Raw genomic sequence first — 22,172 nt, forward strand, 5'->3', positions numbered from 1 at the left:
CTTGCCATTCCTGCTATATTATTCAACTAGTACTGTACCTGTAATTGATATTCCACCCAAGAAGTCCTCAACTTCAGCGAACGGTAATCCAATGAAAAAATTACTGTTATCCTTTCCTTGCCATGTTCTTGTTTAAGTATTAACACCATTCTTATAATAATACGGTTGAACTGACGTTTTAATATCTTTTGCATATGAACTCAAAAGGCTTACATTGCATTTTCAGCATCAAGAAGCATATTAAGATTTTTCGAGTTGTCAACGGTTTCATTAACTTCTCGCGGATAGATTTTACCAAAAGATACTGATTTATTGAATTATTCAAATATATGAGACGTGTTATGAAATATAACTCTATTAACAGTAATTTTAAAGAAATAAATGAAGAGTTAACAAGAATATTGAATAAACACGATTTTAATAATTAGCTTTACATAAATTTCTACCTGCAACTGTATATTTATCTGTATGTAGGTGTTAAAAATATTGTTTAATTTAATTTGAACTTTATTTTTTATTAGCATAACAAAGAAACCATTAATATTATTTAAAAAAGATCATATGAAAGTAGTCTAGAATAGTAATGAAATCGTTATATCAAAAATTTTCACACTAACAAGTTTTACATTGAGATAAAGAAAATTTTTTTTACTCAAAGAAAAATGGATTAATATGTTTAAACACATTGTCCAAACCCACATATACAGAATTACCAAATTTTATTCACATATTAGCTAAAATTCCAAATTCCTTTTTTGATTTTATGTTATTTCAATTTAAAATTATGAGTAAAGTTTCTTTATTTTTAGGTGAAATATCAAGAATTAACATTATGTGAAGTTCAATAGTGCGCCTGAAATCTTCTTGGCGATGCACTTCTTATTCCGAATTTTTCCTTCCTCAGCACAGGCAGGATTCCTGTGGACATTGCCACAGATATCCTTCTGTTATCCATTGCCTTCGATCTGTCTCGTTTTATGCAGAATGTGTCGTGGAGCCATTTCGGATATCTCGCACATCTCCTCAAAAACTCAATGTCGCTTTGCATAGGGAACCTCTCGATGCTTACCTCTGCATTTTCGTTGATATACGCAACTGCAGCATCATTTTCATTATCGCAATAATTACTTGTACTAAAAATCGTAAGGCACCTTTTGCGATATGACTCTTCCTCTTCATCTTCAAAAGGCCATTCTGAACCTTCGTCACAATATTGGTGTGATCTGATTATCATTGTCAAATTATTTGAATCAAGAAATCGATTAAGAGAGTCAATCCCAAAGAGCCATCCGCATCCACGACTGTTAGATTTGAATTCGCTGACATCAGATGATGGATCACTCCATACCATATCTGAAAATACGCAATACCCCATCAAATAGTTGGGCTTAGGAAGTGGTATAAGATCTTTGACATTTCCAAGCTTGGGAGAAATGCCACCGTGGACACAAAAAATTTTGTTGTCTATAACTGCACAAAGTGGTAATTCATCAAAAACATCAATAATAGCATCTAAAGCCTTTTCACTATATTTGCCAAGGATTTCATCTGGAAAACAGTAGCTCTTGCATAAAGGAGACTCATGGTTACCTCTTAATAAATATATGGATTCTGGATATTTAACTTTAAGAGCAAATAAAAGCATTATAACTTCTGTACCATGGGATCCACGATCAATATAGTCCCCAAGAAATAAATAACGTGTTTCTGGTGGATATTTAAAACGCTCGAAAATTCTGATTAAATCTTGAATGTTGCCATGTATGTCTCCTACGACAACAATGTTTGGATCAAGAAAAAGAATTACATCCTCTTCCGTAATAATTTCGTCTAGATCTTTTACCAATTTCATTATTGCATCTTCTGGCACATGTCTTATATATTCTTTCCTTATTCCTGCATGGCTTACGATGCATTGAAAAATTATTTCGTCGAGTTGGTCATTCCGAAGCAACATGGGTATCTAAAATTAACCGTTTTTATGCCTGAAAAAGCTGTATAGAAAAACGCGCCATTCCATTTTTGTGAATTGAATTCAAATGTAATAAACGAATTATAGTGCTTTTTCAATATATGCCGTTTGTGGTTTCTGTTTTTTAAAATAATTTTATTGCATTTAATCCATCAAAAACCAAACATCTCAGAAAAAAATGTTCTTTGTCCAAATAATAAAATAAGTGTTGAAGAAAAATTGTTGGAAATCATTTCCGTTTAAACCGTCAGTCACCAAAATCAATTGGATTTAAATTGGTTTAAGACATACCGTTTAACATTATAGCCTAACAAAATAAATGTAAGTACCTCTATACTTGTTTCTTATGCATAATTTTTTTCAAAATCCAAATTCACATGTTTTCAGCTTTGGAAAAAAAATAAAATAAACAAACTTAGTGAAAATAATGTGTAAGCGTTTTTTCATCAAACAGACTTTGTCAAAACACGATACTCTCAAAAAGTGATTTTATGAAGATAAACCAATCAAAAAAATATTCTAAAATAATTTTTCTCAATTTAAAATTGAAACCAAGAATCTACAATCACAATAACACATTTCATTTTAAAAAAGTTCACAAGACAATTTTTTTGAAAATCGTCTAAATTTAACTTTGATTTACGCATAAAAAAATCAAAATAATCTGTCTTCTGGAATTTCAATGGAAGTTTGAGAAATTTCTTATATTAAAATATGAATTTCTTATTACAAAATTGATTTTTGACCTATGCATTGATTCGAATATATCACACTATTGTGGTGGGATTTATTTATATTAAAAGCTGTAAGAGAACCTCGATCTGGACACTTAAATTTTAAAATGGCTTCAAAGACAACTTATATTACATAATATAATGAAAAATCGAAAGACATAAACAATTTCTTTCCCAATAAAATGAAATAAATTTATGTTCACATTGTTAAATAAAGAGTTTATTTACAAAAATTATCTTTATTTAAAGTTGTGTCTTTCCATTTATTTTTGATGCTATAACATCCGATCTATAGCTAATCATTTGTCCATATCCCACCAAAGGACTTTCTACTTCTGTTTGTTCAAACAAAACGAATTTATTATCGTCAATTAATTGCCCATTAAATGTTAATTTTGCATTTTCGATTGGTCCAATTCCATCGATCATTCCCTTTACAATTTCAATAACTTTATCAGTGCTTAACTCGAACGTATTTGCGAGCAGATCAACCGATACATTGTCATAAAATTGGTTGGCGGTTAGTAAGACGCAGGTCATTGAAATTTGTTTTAAACTTTCAATGAAACCGTCATTTTCATTGTCATATTTCTTCAAGTCGTCTTTGAACATATTATATGCGTTTTTCCAATCACCGTTTTTAGCTTTATAAATTGCCACCGCTATTCTTTGGACGATTGCTTCAGGATGGAACACTATTGGGATTTTCTTTAACTCACGATGTAAGTTATTATCAATTAAAATATTTTCCGTCTTTAAAGTTACAGTCAAATAAGGTAAATCCAAAAGTAACACTGAAAGGTAGTTCAGTAACAAAAGATAATTTGGCTCTATAAGTAGCCATGGCGGATATATTAATGGATTTTGTCCAATATTTTTCTTGATGTAGTCAATGTTGCTAAAATTACGTAAGCATTGATAAGCCAAAAGATATTTTCCTTGTTTAAACGCTTCAATTCCAATAGTTGCAAGAACTCTATTTGCTAAGATTTGTGTTGTTGGATACTTATTATTGATATATGGAAGCCTACAATAAAGTTTGGAGGCTTCTACAGGATGATTTCGAATTGCTAAATTAATACATAAATATAATGATGATCGAATCTTCATATCAAACGCTAATTTGTTACCAAATATATCAGGCGTTGATGCAGTTTCTATTATAAAATATACCAAGTTTGTGATATCTTCATCTTTTTTGTGATACAAATGTTCGACCAATATCAAATATATTCTTGCTGCATATGGTTTGTCGTTAGATTTAATGAGACATTCTGATATCTCTTTGAGGAGTTCAATAAACTTTGGTACTATTTGATGTAATTTGCTAACTTCTGGTGTGAAAAGATGTTGTGGATTAACTGATCGTGCCCAAAAATCTTGATTAAGACGTTCAATTAATGGTAGCAAAATTTTGCCTTCATCTATCAAGTCAGGAAGATAACGGAGAACAAGTTCCCAATCATGAAGTGGAACAGGTGAAGTGGACGATAGAGGAGCGACCGTTTGGCATAGTTCTAATTGAACACTTTTTGCGAGCTCTTTGTCGACACCAATAACAGCATCATACATCTCACTAAGGTGTTGTGTAGTAGTGGAAACTTTTCCACTTTCACGCTTTTTGATAAAGACGGGAAGTTCGGCCTTAACGGTGTTGATATCAATGACTTTATTAGATTCTGCTTCAATACGTGCTTCAACAGAATCAGCAAAACTAACCTCCTTACGGCGTGCAGATTGATGTGGTTTGGCTTCTTGTTCAACTTTCTTTTTGATAGTTTCAACTTCATCATCATCAGAACTAACAAACCATCCTCCGCCACCAGACTTGCCGGTAGTTACAGATTCCTCTTCCTCCTCTTGGAATTCATCCATATTGTCAAAATCATCTTCTTGGAAATCATCAGGGTTTTTCTTATATTCCTCAAGAATGTCATCAAACGCTTTGCAAAATGCTTTAAGATCTTGTGAGAAACGTCTTAATTCTTTTTCGGTTTCTACTAATTGTTCAATTTTTGTGACAATTTCATACATTGAACGAATAAAGAAATCAGGATGACCATTTTCTTTAATTGCTTTGCTGGCTTTGTAGTAGCTCTTTTGTAATTGTTGGAAGTTTTCATATGATTTTTTGTAATTACCTAATTCAAGTTCATCTAAAACAGAATTCAAAAGGCCATGAAGTTCAATCCAACGCTTTTGTTTTTCAGACATAAATTGACGTTTTGTTTCTCTATAGATTGGGGTTGAGTCAAAAAATGATGACTTATGTTGTTTATTTTCTTCCTCAACAACTGCCTTTTCCTCTTCTTCTTCAAAATCTTCCTCGTCGTTGTCACTACTTGATTCTACAAAGAAACGGGACATGGGCCGAATGGTCAGCCCTAATAACCGTTTTTTGATCTGACTGAAATGTTATGTGAAAAATTTATCGTTAAAAATCAAGAACGATAAAATTTACACGGGTGTGTGAATCAACTAACGTGCGCATCAAATGTAAATCTCTCAAAGAAGAGGTTTTTTGTTTTTAAACTCAAAATTGCTTCTTTTTTTTTCCCTAATCTATAGAATTGTGGTATACAAAATATATATGAATCAAAAAATATTGTAGCGAATAATGTCATAATATAGAGGTAATAATCTAATTTTTCTAGAAAACCGCATGATTTGACTGTGTTTGTTTGATAAAAAAAATCACATCACACAATAAATAAAAACTAAAATATTATTATACATATATTATATTTTTTATAAATTATATAAATAAATAATTTTCCAGATCATAAATTATACAAATATATATATATATATATATATTAAACAAGAGTATTACACCTTTTTACCCAAAATTTCATACAATTTGAAAGTTCTATAGGCGAACCGATAGAAATTTAGAATTTTCTCATATAGTTTGCGATGAACAAATAATTAGTGACTAATCTTAATGCCCTCCCAAAGCAAATTAAAAAATATGTCTTATGGACGAATATATTAAGAATTTTTTTCGAAATTATATTATCTGATATCTGATTTATGATAACTTAAAATAGCCAAAATTCATTAATTAAATAACCCTCTCTCACAACATATTGTAGTAAACACATACATGCATGAAAATAAAATCAAAAATGTTTATTGAAGTTGAATTTGGTAAATTGACCAAGCTTCACATATTACATCATACTAATATGTTCCCAAGCACATATTAGAATCTGAACTGCGTGAATCATTCCGATTTTTATACCAGGATTTTCATGAATATATTTTTGAATATTTTTCTTTGCGACATTTTTGAGGCATCCAAATACTCGGCAGTCAAGTGGTTGGTATTTGTTCCTGGCATTAGCAGGGATAAAAAAACAATTCTATCTTCAATGCTTTCGCCATTTGTTTGGTTTTTTCTGTCTGGTGCACTGAGTACTGGTCGGGCATTAGGTATATCGGATCATCATCAATGTATTGTCGTGTTAAAAACTCTAAATATGTCTCGAAATTGTCTTATTCCATCCATCCTGATTTGCGACGTTATGACATATGATATGAAATGTCAATCTGTGTTCGTTCGACCAAATTAGTCGTTCCTTTAGCTATAAGGAACAATGGAAGCTTGGTACCAGCAAATGTAATCGAGGCCATACAGAGATCATAGTTTTTTCGGAATCATGAACATTGATATTCACAGCATCTGATTCAACATCTTCCCATGTCTTTAAGGAAGAAGGCAGAATATACCATGATGTTTCATCACCATTGATAATTCGATCAGCAGGTTTTGTTTGGATCAATTTTCTTACGGTTTCCATCCACTCATCAATTTCATTTTCATTAATCTTGTACCTTCTTCTATACCTTGCTTTCCTGCTGCTCAGTTTATTACGTTTTTTAAAATCAGATACAAATTTTGGGCTAAACATCACATCTGTAATTTCTTCATCTTGAATATGTTTTTTCAAAAAATCCTTGTGATCCTATATTAATAAAGTCTTAATTTTGAAAGAGAATATCATATTGAATAAAAATAGTTTGAATGAATTCTGAAATTGATTTTTCTTCGTTATCTGTGAGAATTCTATGATGTGCACCATGAATAGACCCATCATAGGGTCGCCATTTTTCATTATTTCCCCAATTGTGGTACCACTCACGAATGGTTGACTCAGGAATGTTATACTTTTTTGACATTCGAAGAATTGTTCTGATATTTATTATCGCGAATAAAAAGTATGATAATCATTATAATTTTGCAAAAAATATGATATACATCAAAAATAATTAAGATTGGACTTAAAAAATATATATTTTGAAAAAATTGATTTCGAAATATCCATTTTTAATTTGAAAACAGATTTTTACATAAGCGATGATAAGGACTTCATAAAAATCAAAAAAGGAATTGATATTAATGTTAAAGATATTTTCATTTGATAATTTGATGATTCAAAATAACATTTGGAAATTAATTTCTTTTTTTATTTTAAAATATTTGAAATATATCGGATTCACTTTTTCTATTTGAAATACGGATTGTTTCAAAAATGACGTACTTTTTATTTGAATGTATTTGATAATTAAATTCAATGTAAATAAATTTAACACATAATTAACCACCAAGTGATGTAACTCAAGTATAAATCATATATTTATTATGCTTCCAAAAATAAAAATTATTTCAGACTGTAGCTGGGTATATTATATTGGTAATGCTGATGAACTTCAACGTGACAAATCTGGTAAATGGATGTATTTTTTTAATGATAGGGAACTTGCTGAAAAGATCTGTAAAAATGCCGTTGAAGGTAATTATGTAGTAGAAGCAAAACATAGTAACCTAAGTATTGGTGTTTGTTGTTTTTATTTAAATGGTGATGACATTGAAAGACATAAAAAAATATTAAATTTTTTTATTGCAAATGGACTTGTACGCAAAACAAACACTGGAAGGTATTATAATATTTCATTTAAATATAATTACCAAACAAGAGCCAGGCAATATGGCAGAGACTTTCATGCATTGATTCATTTTTCCGATTTTTTCGATTTAAACACAGGTGAATGGATCTATGATAAATAAAATAATCCATTATTCCAACAAAATAATTTTTTGCTTTAATTTTGCTTGAAATATAAAAGGGAATGATATAATTCATTGATTACATGTAATAAAGGTAAAAAATTAGCATAAAATTTTTCAATAACATTTCACTATTCGTTAATTCTATCCTCGAGAGTATCCCAAAAAACATATTGTTGTTCAATAATTCAATTCATATTGTTGTGTTAAGCATCAAACCATGCAATTTTGCTACATATGATAACCTCAATTACGCCCACGAAATTCAACAATAGATGGAATAAAATTATTATTTATATAAAATCTCATTTATTTTGAAAATATTATATAAATAAATATATAGTCGATATTTTTTAATGGTTTTATTTAATGAAATAGTTACTGTTTATTGAATTATTCGGTTCAAAATGAAATCTTTCAGATAATCAAATTTCTTCAATGAAACATATCTAAAAATTTAAAGTTAAGACACAAAATTTAAAAAACAAATGAATTATCACTAAAGAATCAAAAATAACATTACAGTAATTGACACAATAAAACATTAAAAATAATTTAATTGGTGAAATTTTTTAAAAATTTAAGTTGATTCTCATTTCGGAAAATCATTTTTGTTATCTTGATTTCAAATGATTGCAGCAAACACCATCAAAATCATTGCATAAAACAATGATTTAGAAATATGATTTCGTATTCCTGATGATGGAATGTCAATATCTTCAATGCATTCACTTGGGAAGTCAACTTTGTAAACAGGTAAATTACCAAATGAATCATCGGCATATGACGTGGATGTAATTACTGCTTTGCATGGAACTTTGTGGAATGAAGAAGTGGACAACTTCGGACTTTGGTCGCCGAGATATATTATGCAATTCAACTTTTTACATTCAGAAAATGCAAAGTTTCCAATTTTGGTTAATGACTCTGAAAGTGTAATGTTTTCCAAACTTGAGCAATAATCAAATGCAAAACTTCCAATTGTTGTTAAAGATTCAGGTAAAATAATACTTTTAAGTTTAGTGCATTCTTGAAATGCATTCGATTCAATAGTTGAAACTGAGTTACCAAATGTAATGCTTTCTAAGTTTGTACATTGATAAAACAATTTACTAGGAATAGTTTCAAGTGAATCACCAATGATAACAGTATTTAATGAAGGTAACCCAGCAAATAAATTTGATGATAATGTTGTAACTAAATTACCAATTTCGATATATTTCAATTTATTGCACCCTTTAAATACATTTGATTCAATACTTTGAACATTATTTCCATTAATAAAATATTCTAATGATTCACATCCATTGAACAAATATTCTGGAAGTGTTTTTAACTGAATCTCCAATTGTAATATTTTTGTAAATTTAAACAATTTGAAAATGCATATTCTCCAATTGTTTGTACTTTATTAGGAATTACAATTTGTTTGATATTCGAGCAATCAGCAAATGCATAACTTCCAATTGTTGTTAAAGATTCAGGTAAAATAATACTTTTAAGTTTAGTGCATTCTTGAAATGCATTCGATTCAATAGTTGAAACTGAGTTACCAAATGTAATGCTTTCTAAGTTTGTACATTGATAAAACAATTTACTAGGAATAGTTTCAAGTGCATCGCCAATGATAACAGTATTTAATGAAGGTAACCCAGCAAATAAATTTGATGATAATGTTGTAACTAAATTACCAATTTCGATATATTTCAATTTATTGCACCCTTTAAATACATTTGATTCAATACTTTGAACATTATTTCCATTAATAAAATATTCTAATGATTCACATCCATTGAACAAATATTCTGGAAGTGTTTTAACTGAATCTCCAATTGTAATATTTTGTAAATTTAAACAATTTGAAAATGCATATTCTCCAATTGTTTGTACTTTATTAGGAATTACAATTTGTTTGATATTCGAGCAATCAGCAAATGCATCATTTTCAATTGTTTCGAGTGAATTTGGTAATGTTATTTTTTCAAGATTTGTACATTCAGAAAACGCATATCTTGAAATTGTTGTTAGACTTATTGAAAATATTATGGTATTTAATTTAATACAATGTTCAAATGCATAAGATTCAATAGTTGTAACTGATTTTCCAAATGTAACTTTCTCCAAATTTTCACAATAAGAAAACAACTTACTAGGAATAGTTTCAAGTGAATCACCAATGATAACAGTATTTAATGTTGTTGATTTCGAAAAATAAATTAACATCAATAGATGTAACTTTGTTACCAATTACAAAGTATGTTAATGAACTACAAACTTCAAAGTTTTGTTTCGTAAGAGTTTCAATAGAATCGCCAATAACAACATATGATAACAATGAACAGCCTTGGAAAAATCCTGAAGGAATTTCAGGAACTGAATTACCAATAATAATTTTTGATAACTTTGAACATGAACGGAACATATAACCACCAACAGAATTAACATTATCAGGAATTGTAATTTCAACAAGACTTTGACATTGCTCGAAAGCATAATCACCGATTGATGTTAATGATTCAGGAAGTGTAACTTCAGCTAAACTTTTACAATATCGAAATGCGTAATCAGCAATTGTTGTTAAAGTTGTAGAAAATTTAATGGAATTTAATTTGGCGCAATGTTCAAATGCTCTTGTTTCAATAGTTGAAACTGAGTTACCAAATGTAATGCTTTCTAAGTTTGTACATTGATAAAACAATTTACTAGGAATAGTTTCAAGTGAATCACCAATGATAACAGTATTTAATGAAGGTAACCCAGCAAATAAATTTGATGATAATGTTGTAACTAAATTACCAATTTCGATATATTTCAATTTATTGCACCCTTTAAATACATTTGATTCAATACTTTGAACATTATTTCCATTAATAAAATATTCTAATGATTCACATCCATTGAACAAATATTCTGGAAGTGTTTTAACTGAATCTCCAATTGTAATATTTTGTAAATTTAAACAATTTGAAAATGCATATTCTCCAATTGTTTGTACTTTATTAGGAATTACAATTTGTTTGATATTCGAGCAATCAGCAAATGCATAACTTCCAATTGTTGTTAAAGATTCAGGTAAAATAATACTTTTAAGTTTAGTGCATTCTTGAAATGCATTCGATTCAATAGTTGAAACTGAGTTACCAAATGTAATGCTTTCTAAGTTTGTACATTGATAAAACAATTTACTAGGAATAGTTTCAAGTGCATCGCCAATGATAACAGTATTTAATGAAGGTAACCCAGCAAATAAATTTGATGATAATGTTGTAACTAAATTACCAATTTCGATATATTTCAATTTATTGCACCCTTTAAATACATTTGATTCAATACTTTGAACATTATTTCCATTAATAAAATATTCTAATGATTCACATCCATTGAACAAATATTCTGGAAGTGTTTTAACTGAATCTCCAATTGTAATATTTTGTAAATTTAAACAATTTGAAAATGCATATTCTCCAATTGTTTGTACTTTATTAGGAATTACAATTTGTTTGATATTCGAGCAATCAGCAAATGCATAACTTCCAATTGTTGTTAAAGATTCAGGTAAAATAATACTTTTTAAGTTTAGTGCATTCTTGAAATGCATTCGATTCAATAGTTGAAACTGAGTTACCAAATGTAATGCTTTCTAAGTTTGTACATTGATAAAACAATTTACTAGGAATAGTTTCAAGTGCATCGCCAATGATAACAGTATTTAATGAAAGTAATTCAGTAAATAAATTTGATGATAATGTTGTAACTAAATTACCAATTTCGATATATTTCAATTTATTGCACCCTTTAAATACATTTGATTCAATACTTTGAACATTATTTCCATTAATAAAATATTCTAATGATTCACATCCATTGAACAAATATTCTGGAAGTGTTTTAACTGAATCTCCAATTGTAATATTTTGTAAATTTAAACAATTTGAAAATGCATATTCTCCAATTGTTTGTACTTTATTAGGAATTACAATTTGTTTGATATTCGAGCAATCAGCAAATGCATAACTTCCAATTGTTGTTAAAGATTCAGGTAAAATAATACTTTTAAGTTTAGTGCATTCTTGAAATGCATTCGATTCAATAGTTGTAACTGATTTTCCAATTGTAACTTTCTCCAAATTTTCACAATAATAAAATAATTTACTAGGAATAGTTTCAAGTGCATCGCCAATGATAACAGTATTTAATGAAAGTAACCCAGCAAATAAATTTGATGATAATGTTGTAACTAAATTACCAATTTCGATATATTTCAATTTATTGCACCCTTTAAATACATTTGATTCAATACTTTGAACATTATTTCCATTAATAAAATATTCTAATGATTCACATCCATTGAACAAATATTCTGGAAGTGTTTTAACTGAATCTCCAATTGTAATATTTTGTAAATTTAAACAATTTGAAAATGCATATTCTCCAATTGTTTCAAGTGAATTTGGTAATGTTATTTCTTCAAAACCTGAACAAGCAGAAAATGCATAACTTGAAATTGTTATTAAAGATTCAGGTAAAATAATACTTTTAAGTTTGATACAATGTTCAAATGCATAAGATTCAATAGTTGTAACTGATTTTCCAAATGTAACTTTCTCCAAATTTTCACAATAAGAAAACAACTTACTAGGAATAGTTTCAAGTGAATCACCAATGATAACAGTATTTAATGTTGTTGATTTCGAAAATAAATTAACATCAATAGATGTAACTTTGTTACCAATTACAAAGTATGTTAATGAACTACAAACTTCAAAGTTTTGTTTCGTAAGAGTTTCAATAGAATCGCCAATAACAACATATGATAACAATGAACAGCCTTGGAAAAATCCTGAAGGAATTTCAGGAACTGAATTACCAATAATAATTTTTGATAACTTTGAACATGAACGGAACATATAACCACCAACAGAATTAACATTATCAGGAATTGTAATTTCAACAAGACTTTGACATTGCTCGAAAGCATAATCACCGATTGATGTTAATGATTCAGGAAGTGTAACTTCAGCTAAACTTTTACAATATCGAAATGCTGCATTTCCTATTGAGATTAAACCTTCTGAAAGAGTTACATAAGTTAATTGACTACAAAGATCAAATGCACCCTCGCCAATTGATTGAATAGGAGCATCGAATGTTACATTACTTAAACCATAACAACCAATGAATAAACCTCCAGTAAGTTCTTTAAGATTTTGACATAAAAACACAACTGTTTTAAGGTTTTGATGATATCCAAAAACAGAACTATGTATTGATGTAACAGATTTTCCAACAACAACATATGATAATGCTGTACATCCATCAAAAATCGCTTGACCAAGAACTTGAACACCATTACCAATAATAACATCTTGTAATTTCTTACAAGCTTGGAAAAATCCGAATTCAATTTCAGAAACTGAATTTCCAATAACAGCTTTAATTAATTCCACACATGAACGGAATACACATTCACCACATGAATTAACATTATCAGGAATTTTAATTTCTAAAAGGCTCGAACATTCTTCAAATGCATAATCTCCAATAGTTTTTAATGATTGTGGAAGTGCAAATGATGTCATATTTGAGCAATATTTAAAGGCTTCATGTCCAATATCTGTTAAGGCTTCCTTAAATTCAATATCAGTCAAACTGATACAAAACAAAAATGCATCAGAGCCAATTACTTCTAATGATTCAGAAAGTATAATACTTTTCAATCCTCGACAATTCATAAATGCTTCTGCATAAATCAATCTAACTGAATCAGAAAGAATTACAGAAGGTAAAGCTAAACAATTTTCAAATGCATTATAACCAATTATTTCAATCGATTTTCCAAATGTAATACTAGTAAGACTTTTACAATAGAAGAAAAGTCCATCAGAAATATTTATCAGTGCATCCCCTAATATAACTGTTTTCAATTCATAAAAATCATGGAATGTATATTCATAAATAGTTTTACAGGCATTGCCTATCTTACAATATTCTAATGCTGTACATCCTTCGAAAAATCCATATGGAATATTTGGAACTGAATTACCAATAATAGCTTCTTGTAATTTTTCACATTTACGAAATACACATTCACCAACCGAATTGACATTATCTGGAATTGTAATTTCAACAAGATTTATACATTGTTCAAATCCATAATTTCCGATAGTTTTTAATGATTGTGGAAGTGTAACTGTTGCTAAACGATCACAATAACGAAATGCTGCATTTCCGATAGAGATTAAACCTTCTGAAAATGAAATTTGTGATAATTCTGAACAATGTTCAAATGCAGTATCTGCAATTCTTTCAATAGATGAACATAATGTAAGACTACTCAAACCATAACATTCAATGAACATACCTTCACTAATTTCTTTAAGATTTTCACATTTAAATATAACAGTTTGAAGACTTCGATGACGACTAAAAGCTGTAATATGTATTGATGTAACTGATTTTCCTACAACTACATATGATAATGATGAGCATCCATCAAAAACACTTTGGCCAATACTTTGAACAGAATCACCAATAATCACTTCTGTTAAGCTGATGCATCCAATGAAAGTTTGTAATTCGAGATTTTGAACATTATTTGGGATGGTGATTTTTAATAGATTTTCACATTTTTGAAATGCTACAGCACCAATGGTTTGAAGTGGATTTCCAAGTGTTATACTTTTTAGATTTAAACATTGACCAAATGCATATTGACCAATTGATTGAATTACATTGAGCGTTAAGCTTGTTAATTGTGTGCATAACTCGAATGTTTTATCACCAATCTGTGTGACACTATTTTTAATAGTTACAGTTTTTAGTTTTTGGCAATTATAGAATGCATATTGATCAATTAAACCTATAGAACTACCAATTGTAATTTCTTGTAAAGAGCTCCAATAGCTAAAAGCACCATTTCCGATTGTTTTAACATCATCGCCAATAATGATGCATTCATCTTTTCCTTCCGATTTCTCAATAGTTTCAACCCCAGTAATTGTTCTACAATCTAGGCAAGAAATAAATTTGCCTGAAAATATCGCAAAAAGAAAGGCCACCAACATTTTAATTGTGAAAAGGATTTTTAAAAAAATGCCAATCAAAAGAAATTTGGAAGGATGTTAAGTTCCATAAACCAATCAAACCCAAATTCCAACAAATATATTCAGAAGGAAGTATTGAATTTTGATGGTTCAAGTATTCAAATCCCTGGTTATTCAAAAAAAGGTGGCCTTAGTCAGCCCTGACTGAATCAGCGCGATTCTTTCAGAAAAATTTTCTCACGTACTAAAGACCAAAGAAATTTTGTCTTTTAATCAAATTCTAAAAATCAAAGAATCATCATGATTTTTTCCGACCTTCAATAATTATCTCTATGAAAAAAAAATTATTTATAAAGATTTTTAAAATCTGAGATGGTTTTCACTATAATTCATAATTAATGATATTATTTTCATTTTATAGCTAAAACTGATTGATTTCATATCATGATATATTTTATAATGTATTGATTTCTAAACAATAATGAGCAATAAAAATGGTAAGGTGTAATTCATTGTATGGTTTTAATTCATTGTATTGATGCTCATATTGAAAAGTTAAAATAATTTTTATTTTTTTAATACTTTTACTTAAACTCAGAATTTTGGACAAAAATCAAATACATGAACATTCCTCTATCAAGTTAAGAGGAATCCAATGTGTATCTATCTTTTGCAATAGGGGATTAAATTGGTTAAATTGGCGGTTATGGAATTATTTGGTACACCCCAAAACTGTTTCTAAGTAGTTTACAAAAAGTATCAGTGCATGAAAGCAGAAGCCAATGATTATATAGAGCAAATATTTTCATTTGCAAAGATCATAAACAAGGATGCTTCCAAGTGCTGTGTATTTTCTTACACTGTAAATGAATTTGATAAACAAATTCATCAATTTGCAATGTGTTTAAAAATCTATACTTTAAATCCAAGCCTAACAGCAAATATTAATGCTTATTCATCAACCTTTTCTAAAATTGCAGATATTTTAAAAGATTTTTCAGTTTTAATACAAGATTTTACCCAAAGAAACTGGTTTGAAAAAGTAGTCAAAGAGTATTCCGAAGATCTAACACGTCCAATTATGAATATATATGAAATACGAAAACGTTTTAAAGAAGAAATTGATAAATCTCTTATAAAATTAGAAAAAAAATTCAAGATAAAAATTGATCCAGAGCAAGATGATATCAGTCAGTGTTATAATTACTGTCAACTATTTAAATTAACCAATGACATTTCGGTTGATCCATCAGATCTCCCTTTTAAAGAAAAAGCACTTTCATTTATCTTTTCTAACAATCTCTTTCTCACCAAGAAGCAAAGGGTCAACACAGAAAAATTTCTTTCAAATCTCCAAAAAGTTAAATCAGATATTTTCATTAAAAATGACAATGAAATTATTATACTTGAAACTACTGGAACAGGTGCGTTCGGCGTTGTTTACAAAGGCATATTTAAGAAAACAGCTGAAATTGTTGCAGTTAAAGAAATGCGAATTGCAAGAGATGGATATTTGGTCAATATCTTCAATTCCTTTTGTACTGAAATTCTTGCAATGGACAAAGTAAGAAGTATACACTCAGCTAAACTTGTTGGTGCACATATTTCATATCCTTTTCGAATTTTAACAAGATATTATTCAGGAGGATCTCTTTTTGACAGACTTCACTCTGGCAACTCAACTCCTCTTACTTCTACTGAACTCACAAAAATAGCATACCAAGTAGCATCAGGAATGGATTGTCTCCACAAAAACAATTTTGTTCATCGTGACCTCAAAACTTTGAATATTTTACTTGACAGTTATAATAATGCCAAAATTTCAGATTTCGGTTTATGCCGCAGAATTAAAAGTGACGATGTAATCAATAGAAAAGTTGGGACACCCCAATACATGGCGCCAGAAATTTTTGCAGGTTTAAATTATGAACGAAAAGTTGATGTTTATTCATATGCAATAGTATTATGGGAGATGCTACGTAAAAAGCTACCATTTGAAAACAAGAATCGTGAACAAATATATGAATATGTTGTCACATGTAATTGGAGATTAGAACTTAATAAAGAATGTCCTAAAGGATTAAAGAAGTTAATAACACGATGTTGGAGTAAAAATCCAGATGAAAGGCCAACATTTGAAGAGATTGTTAAAATGTTTCGAAATAACCAAATATATTTTCCAGATTCCGAACGAATCGACTGGGATTCTGTTGAAAACGAACATCATTGTCCACTTTTAAGCGCAGATTACCTGTTAACCGTATTACGAAATCCAAATGATGAGTATTTCAATAGTGTCACCAATTTTATAATCAATCATAAAGATGACAATTTGATTGAATTATTATCCAAAGAGAAGATCATTTTCAACTTATCCAAATCAAAGACCAATATTCCATCCATATTATTATTAGCTAGTGAATTTTTATTAAGTGATGAAGAGTTTAGTCAATTTTTAGATTCCGGCGGAATGCAAATGTTTATCTCTGCATTAGAAATGCAAAAGAAAGATTCATATGTTGCAGCCTTATCATTTGCTACAAAAATTTCTAATCAATTATTAACAACACGTTCACTTGATTACTTACCACAAATCATTGATTTACTTGGTGATCATGATCAAACACCCAATAAATATATCTTACAATTTATTGATAAATTTGGAGATAACTTATTACAAAATCATTTAGAGAAAATATCAAATGCGTTACCCACAGTTTTATCTACTGATGTTGATGATCAACGTACATTTGATTCTATTTCACATTTAACATTATTATGTCAACATATATTATCTAATTTTGATGTTACGAAACTTCGCGTATTTGCGGAGTTTATTTCACCGAATTATTATATTAATCAAAATTATATTGATTGTATCTTTAATTTGATTGGTAATAGTATTGATATTCAACCAATATTAGTTATAAATATTCTTCAAGCGATACCATTAAATTTAAATTTATCGGATAAATATCAAAAGTTCTTATTAAAAATCGATCAAAACAATAAACAAGATCATATATTTGAGAAAGTATTAAAAGATAATACAATATTAAATATATTATCGAATTATTTACGGAAAGATAAACCACAAATTATTACTTCATCATTATTCTTATTATTTTGTTTATCAAAATTAGATATATCACCAAAAATTATATCACAACATGAAGTCCTTCAATCATTATTAGAAATGAATGGTTATATAGCTTCTCGATTACAAATACTTGTAGCGCTTACTGATTCTTCTGAGTTTTGTTTAAACACAAAATATATGGATGGAATCATTCACATTTTGGCTTCTTCTTTCTCTGGTGAACAAACGGTATTAAATGCTGCTGTTCGTTTAATGTTTTCGATGTCATTCCATTCAATCGGATGTAAAATATTATCCGAAAATGGAATATTTGATATGTTTGTACAAATGTTTGTATCTTCTTCTTTAATCGATACGAATTCTTCTTATACAATTCTAAGAAATGCTATGAAATTCCAAATAGAAATTCCACAAATTCCTTTAATCGCTTCTTGTTTATTACATTCGTTGTTATATGAATATACTTTAAAAGAGAAAATTTTGGATACTTTGGTCGCATTAGTAAAGAAAAATCCCGGATGTGTACAAGTCCGAGATTTACAAATATATATCTTAAAGTTAACAATGCAAGACGTCCCATTGATAGTATTACAATCATTTCGTTTACTTGCAGCTGTTGATGATGCGAAATTAGCTCAAATCCCAAAGGATTTATTGGCGGCTATAAACCAAGTTTTATGTGACGAAAATTATCAACACCCGAAAATTATTAAGGCTGCAATAATGATCTTGAACTCACTAAGGAAACATGTCGACTTGTCAAGCTTCATTCAGGCAACTGAACTATTGCCATATCTGAACAGAGTCTGTGAAATGCTCCCAAAGGATGACAAAAGAGCCGTCGAAATTCAGAAGTTTATACAGATAAATACAAAAAGATTAAATTTACAAATGAAAGGAAATATATGAAAATAATAATAATAAATGTGTTTGTGTTTGTATACAAAAAAATGGTTTTCAATAAAGTTTTATTATTTTATTGTGAAATGTTTTTATGATTTGTAATTTTATGTGAAAAAAAAAAGAAAAAAATTTAGAGAAATTTATTGGAAGATTTCCTTGTGTTGTTCCATTAGTTGGACCATTTGATTCCAGGCATCATTATCAATGGTTGATGTTATTGGGACTGACATAACTTCAACAATGGCTCCATCTGCTTGAACCCTTCCTGTGACTTCAACATATTCAGCTGTAAATCCATTAGATGATCCATTTGGATGTATTAAAACAATTTGTCCATCTGTCGTTCTGATTTTTTTAGGTGAACCGTTTCCATCAACTACAGCCCCAACAATCCTTACAACTTCTCCTTCATATTTGCGATATGTTTGGCCATTAACACGCGGTGTTGCCATTTTGTGTTTTTTCTAACGTCTTTTGGAGTGACTTCACGTTGCAAACGGTTATTTTCCGTTTAGGAAATTTTAGAGATGGAAGATGAATATGCAAAAAAGATACAAAAATGGTGGAGAAAAATCAACACGTACCAAAAGATTGTCTTAAAGACAAGAAATGAATTTGAAAAATTATGTGAAGAAATTGGAGATCAAAAACCAGAATGGAAATCAGAAAATTTCTGTCTTCCTTCATTTCAAGAAATTCCTAAAGAAGTCGATGTGTTTTGGACAGAAGCTTCTATCTCACATCGCATCTCAATCCTTAAATATCAAAGTTCCTTAAAATGAAATTATTACATTTTCATAACATTAAAATCCTTGTTTGCTTATTGATAATTTGTATTTATTTTTTGTGTGTCATAAAGTGTTTACTCAAATTTTTTTCTTGAAATTATAAAATCAATATCATGTTAATTTCTAAACTCATACTAACATACTTTCTAATATTTAATTTTTATTAATGCATTAATATAGCCACAAAGTTAAGACAACACAAAGATAACTTTATTAATTTCCGAAATTCTTGAACGCTCAAATTTAATTGAAAAATTGAAAGGGAATTCAATATAAGCCAAATGGAATTTGTCCATCATTTTTTTGACTTCACTTATGACTTCTGATTGCTCTGATCCTGAAATTATGCAAGCCTACGAAGAAGTTCGTAGCGACAAATCCCCAATTAATTGGATGCTCATAACATACAAAGATGGATCTAACCAAACTGTTTGGACACTCCATGGAAAGGGTGAAGGTGGTCTTGATGAAATGAAGGCTGCAATTGATGATAAGTTCATTGGTTATGGTTACCTTCGTGTAACTACAGGTGATGAATTATCTATACGTTCTAAATTTGTTTTCATTAAATACATCGCTAAAGGAACACGTATGAACACAAAGGCAAAGATGAACCTTCACAGAGGTGATGTTGAAAAGGTCATCAACCAAATATCAATTGCAATTGATGCTGATTCACTTGATGAATTAGATGAGCAAGAAATCAATGCTCGTGTTTACAAAGCCGGTGGTACAAGGTAAGCAACCATGAAAGATGGACTTAAACATTCCATTAATTTTTTTTACATTTTTTAATCAAATATTTGTGTGATTTTCTTGAAAATTTCAGTCAAGAAAATGTAGGGTGGATGTGACGCGCGTTTTATACAGCTGTGAGATTCCTTGTTAAAATATGTTGTTTCCATCAATCCATCAAAAAGATGAAATGAAAAAAGTGGCAAAAATGCCTTACTATTATTTGAATAGTTTATTTGATTGATAGCAGCGGTTATGGCCATGATAATTTGGTAATGCCACAAGTCAAAAAGAAGTGGACAAAGACTACAAACAAGGAAAAGAGGGATTGGGCAACAGTCCTTCTTTCAGAAGTTGCTGAAGAAATAGAAAAGGCTGTCCCACGCAGCAAACTCATCACACCATCCAAACTTGCAGATCGTTATAAGATTTCCCTTACAGTTGCTCGTCAAGTTTTGAAGCAACTCGAAGCTGACGGCAAGATTGTTTGCTTGATCAAGCATTCAAAGCTTGTTGCTTATGGACGTCCTGCCGGTGCAAAAGAAGAAGTAGTTGAAGAAGCCCCAAAGGCAGAAGCTGCACCAAAAGGTAGGAAAGGTAAGAAATAAATATTTTTTCTATAATATTTTCAACTTTATATAACTTTCATCATTTTTTTATTTACTTCTTTAACATTTTAACTTCTGTTTGGAATTAAAAATGGCTTTCATCATTTATTAATTAATATCATTTACTTATATATTTTTATTATGGGATTTGTTGGGATGTACATTTCTTTAAAATAATCTCAGGAGCTACTGCACCTTTTTGATATTCATCTGCGCCCTTTGACCAGTCATATCCAATAGCTACAGCATAAACACTATTTGAATAAGCAAAAGCAGCAGCTGTGATCGGCTTCATTTGACCTGGTACGATAGACTGTTCGACGGTTTTGACAGCGCTCGTTTGGAGGTTGAAAAACTGAAGACACCCATCACCGCCTGCAGAGAGCCCGCCTTTCTTCTCATGCGAGATAGCAATGCAATTCGATGGGTAAACCTCTTTGGCTTGCTCTTTTCTGTGACAATTAAGAACATTATATGTTGTACCATTATGATGTTCAACACATCCATCAACTGTTCCTGCTAAATATCCATTTCCTGCAACACCAATTGATGTTAAAGCTGTGGTAAGTTTTGATTTCTTCTTTTGTAACGTTGGATTCTTAACATCAATCCAACCAACTTGATCAAGCATTGCAACTGCAATAAAATCACCTTTAGTATCCAAAGAAACGCATTTCTCTGGGAGGTCGATGGTGTTCGTTGCTTTATTAGGTGATTTTGGATCCCAAAAACATAATTTATAATCTGTTGAACCTGAAACTACAATATTTTTGTTATCATTGAACCTAAGACCTGTTACAACTCCTACGTGGTGTCCAATAAGAGTACCAGTGGTTTCTCCTGCTTTAACCATTTTAATATCCCCATGTGCCATTCCATAATATAAATCAGAAGAACGGCTAAAGCTACAACGTAAGGTTGCATCCTTTGATTGTTCTTGGATAACTAAAACATTTTTTGACTGAGTTCCATTTGGTTGAACTTCCCAAACACGAATTGAATTGTCCCAGCTTGTGGCAGCCAATAAGTGCGGTGATCTTTCGCAAAAAGAAAGATCAGAAACTGTGTCTCCAGGTAAATTTTCCATGATTTTCACATTTCCAGCCATCTGTAAACTAACAAAGTATTTTTTAACAGACCTTGTGAAAATAAACTGGAGTACGTTAAACAGATTTGAATTGAATTGGCGGTTGATAGCGGGCTATCGGTGTTGGCTAC

At 29.8% G+C, this 22,172-nt stretch overlaps 7 protein-coding genes across 7 annotated transcripts; 2 read left to right on the top strand and 5 right to left on the bottom strand.

The window, feature by feature from the left end:
* Positions 1–841: 841 nt before the first annotated feature.
* Positions 842–1,852, bottom strand: GO595_001491 (Ser/Thr protein phosphatase; the record flags this gene model as incomplete). Its single annotated transcript, XM_067914295.1, has 1 exon — positions 842–1,852. The coding sequence occupies one exon, from the start codon at positions 1,850–1,852 to the stop codon at positions 842–844; it is 1,011 nt and encodes a 336-aa protein (XP_067778281.1).
* A 1,097-nt stretch (positions 1,853–2,949) lies between these two features.
* GO595_001492 (eukaryotic translation initiation factor 3 subunit 8 N-terminus-domain-containing protein) lies at positions 2,950–5,073 on the bottom strand (the record flags this gene model as incomplete). Its single annotated transcript, XM_067914296.1, has 1 exon — positions 2,950–5,073. The coding sequence occupies one exon, from the start codon at positions 5,071–5,073 to the stop codon at positions 2,950–2,952; it is 2,124 nt and encodes a 707-aa protein (XP_067778282.1).
* A 4,874-nt stretch (positions 5,074–9,947) lies between these two features.
* GO595_001493 (leucine-rich repeat domain-containing protein) lies at positions 9,948–14,841 on the bottom strand (the record flags this gene model as incomplete). Its single annotated transcript, XM_067914297.1, has 2 exons — positions 9,948–11,047; positions 12,078–14,841. 2 exons carry the CDS (start codon positions 14,839–14,841, stop codon positions 9,948–9,950), a joined length of 3,864 nt encoding a protein of 1,287 aa, XP_067778283.1.
* Positions 14,842–18,963: 4,122 nt separating this feature from the next.
* On the bottom strand, positions 18,964–19,275 carry GO595_001494 (replication factor A protein 3; the record flags this gene model as incomplete). Its single annotated transcript, XM_067914298.1, has 1 exon — positions 18,964–19,275. The coding sequence occupies one exon, from the start codon at positions 19,273–19,275 to the stop codon at positions 18,964–18,966; it is 312 nt and encodes a 103-aa protein (XP_067778284.1).
* Positions 19,276–19,956: 681 nt separating this feature from the next.
* On the top strand, positions 19,957–20,352 carry GO595_001495 (cofilin/tropomyosin-type actin-binding protein; the record flags this gene model as incomplete). Its single annotated transcript, XM_067914299.1, has 1 exon — positions 19,957–20,352. One exon carries the CDS (start codon positions 19,957–19,959, stop codon positions 20,350–20,352), a length of 396 nt encoding a protein of 131 aa, XP_067778285.1.
* A 269-nt stretch (positions 20,353–20,621) lies between these two features.
* GO595_001496 (40S ribosomal protein S25) lies at positions 20,622–20,954 on the top strand (the record flags this gene model as incomplete). Its single annotated transcript, XM_067914300.1, has 1 exon — positions 20,622–20,954. The coding sequence occupies one exon, from the start codon at positions 20,622–20,624 to the stop codon at positions 20,952–20,954; it is 333 nt and encodes a 110-aa protein (XP_067778286.1).
* Positions 20,955–21,093: 139 nt separating this feature from the next.
* Positions 21,094–22,062, bottom strand: GO595_001497 (WD40-repeat-containing domain protein; the record flags this gene model as incomplete). Its single annotated transcript, XM_067914301.1, has 1 exon — positions 21,094–22,062. The coding sequence occupies one exon, from the start codon at positions 22,060–22,062 to the stop codon at positions 21,094–21,096; it is 969 nt and encodes a 322-aa protein (XP_067778287.1).
* Between the last annotated feature and the right edge of the window lie 110 nt (positions 22,063–22,172).

This window comes from Histomonas meleagridis (assembly GCF_020186115.1).
Source record: "Histomonas meleagridis strain 2922-C6/04-10x chromosome Unknown contig_145, whole genome shotgun sequence".
Lineage (NCBI taxonomy): Eukaryota > Parabasalia > Tritrichomonadida > Dientamoebidae > Histomonas > Histomonas meleagridis.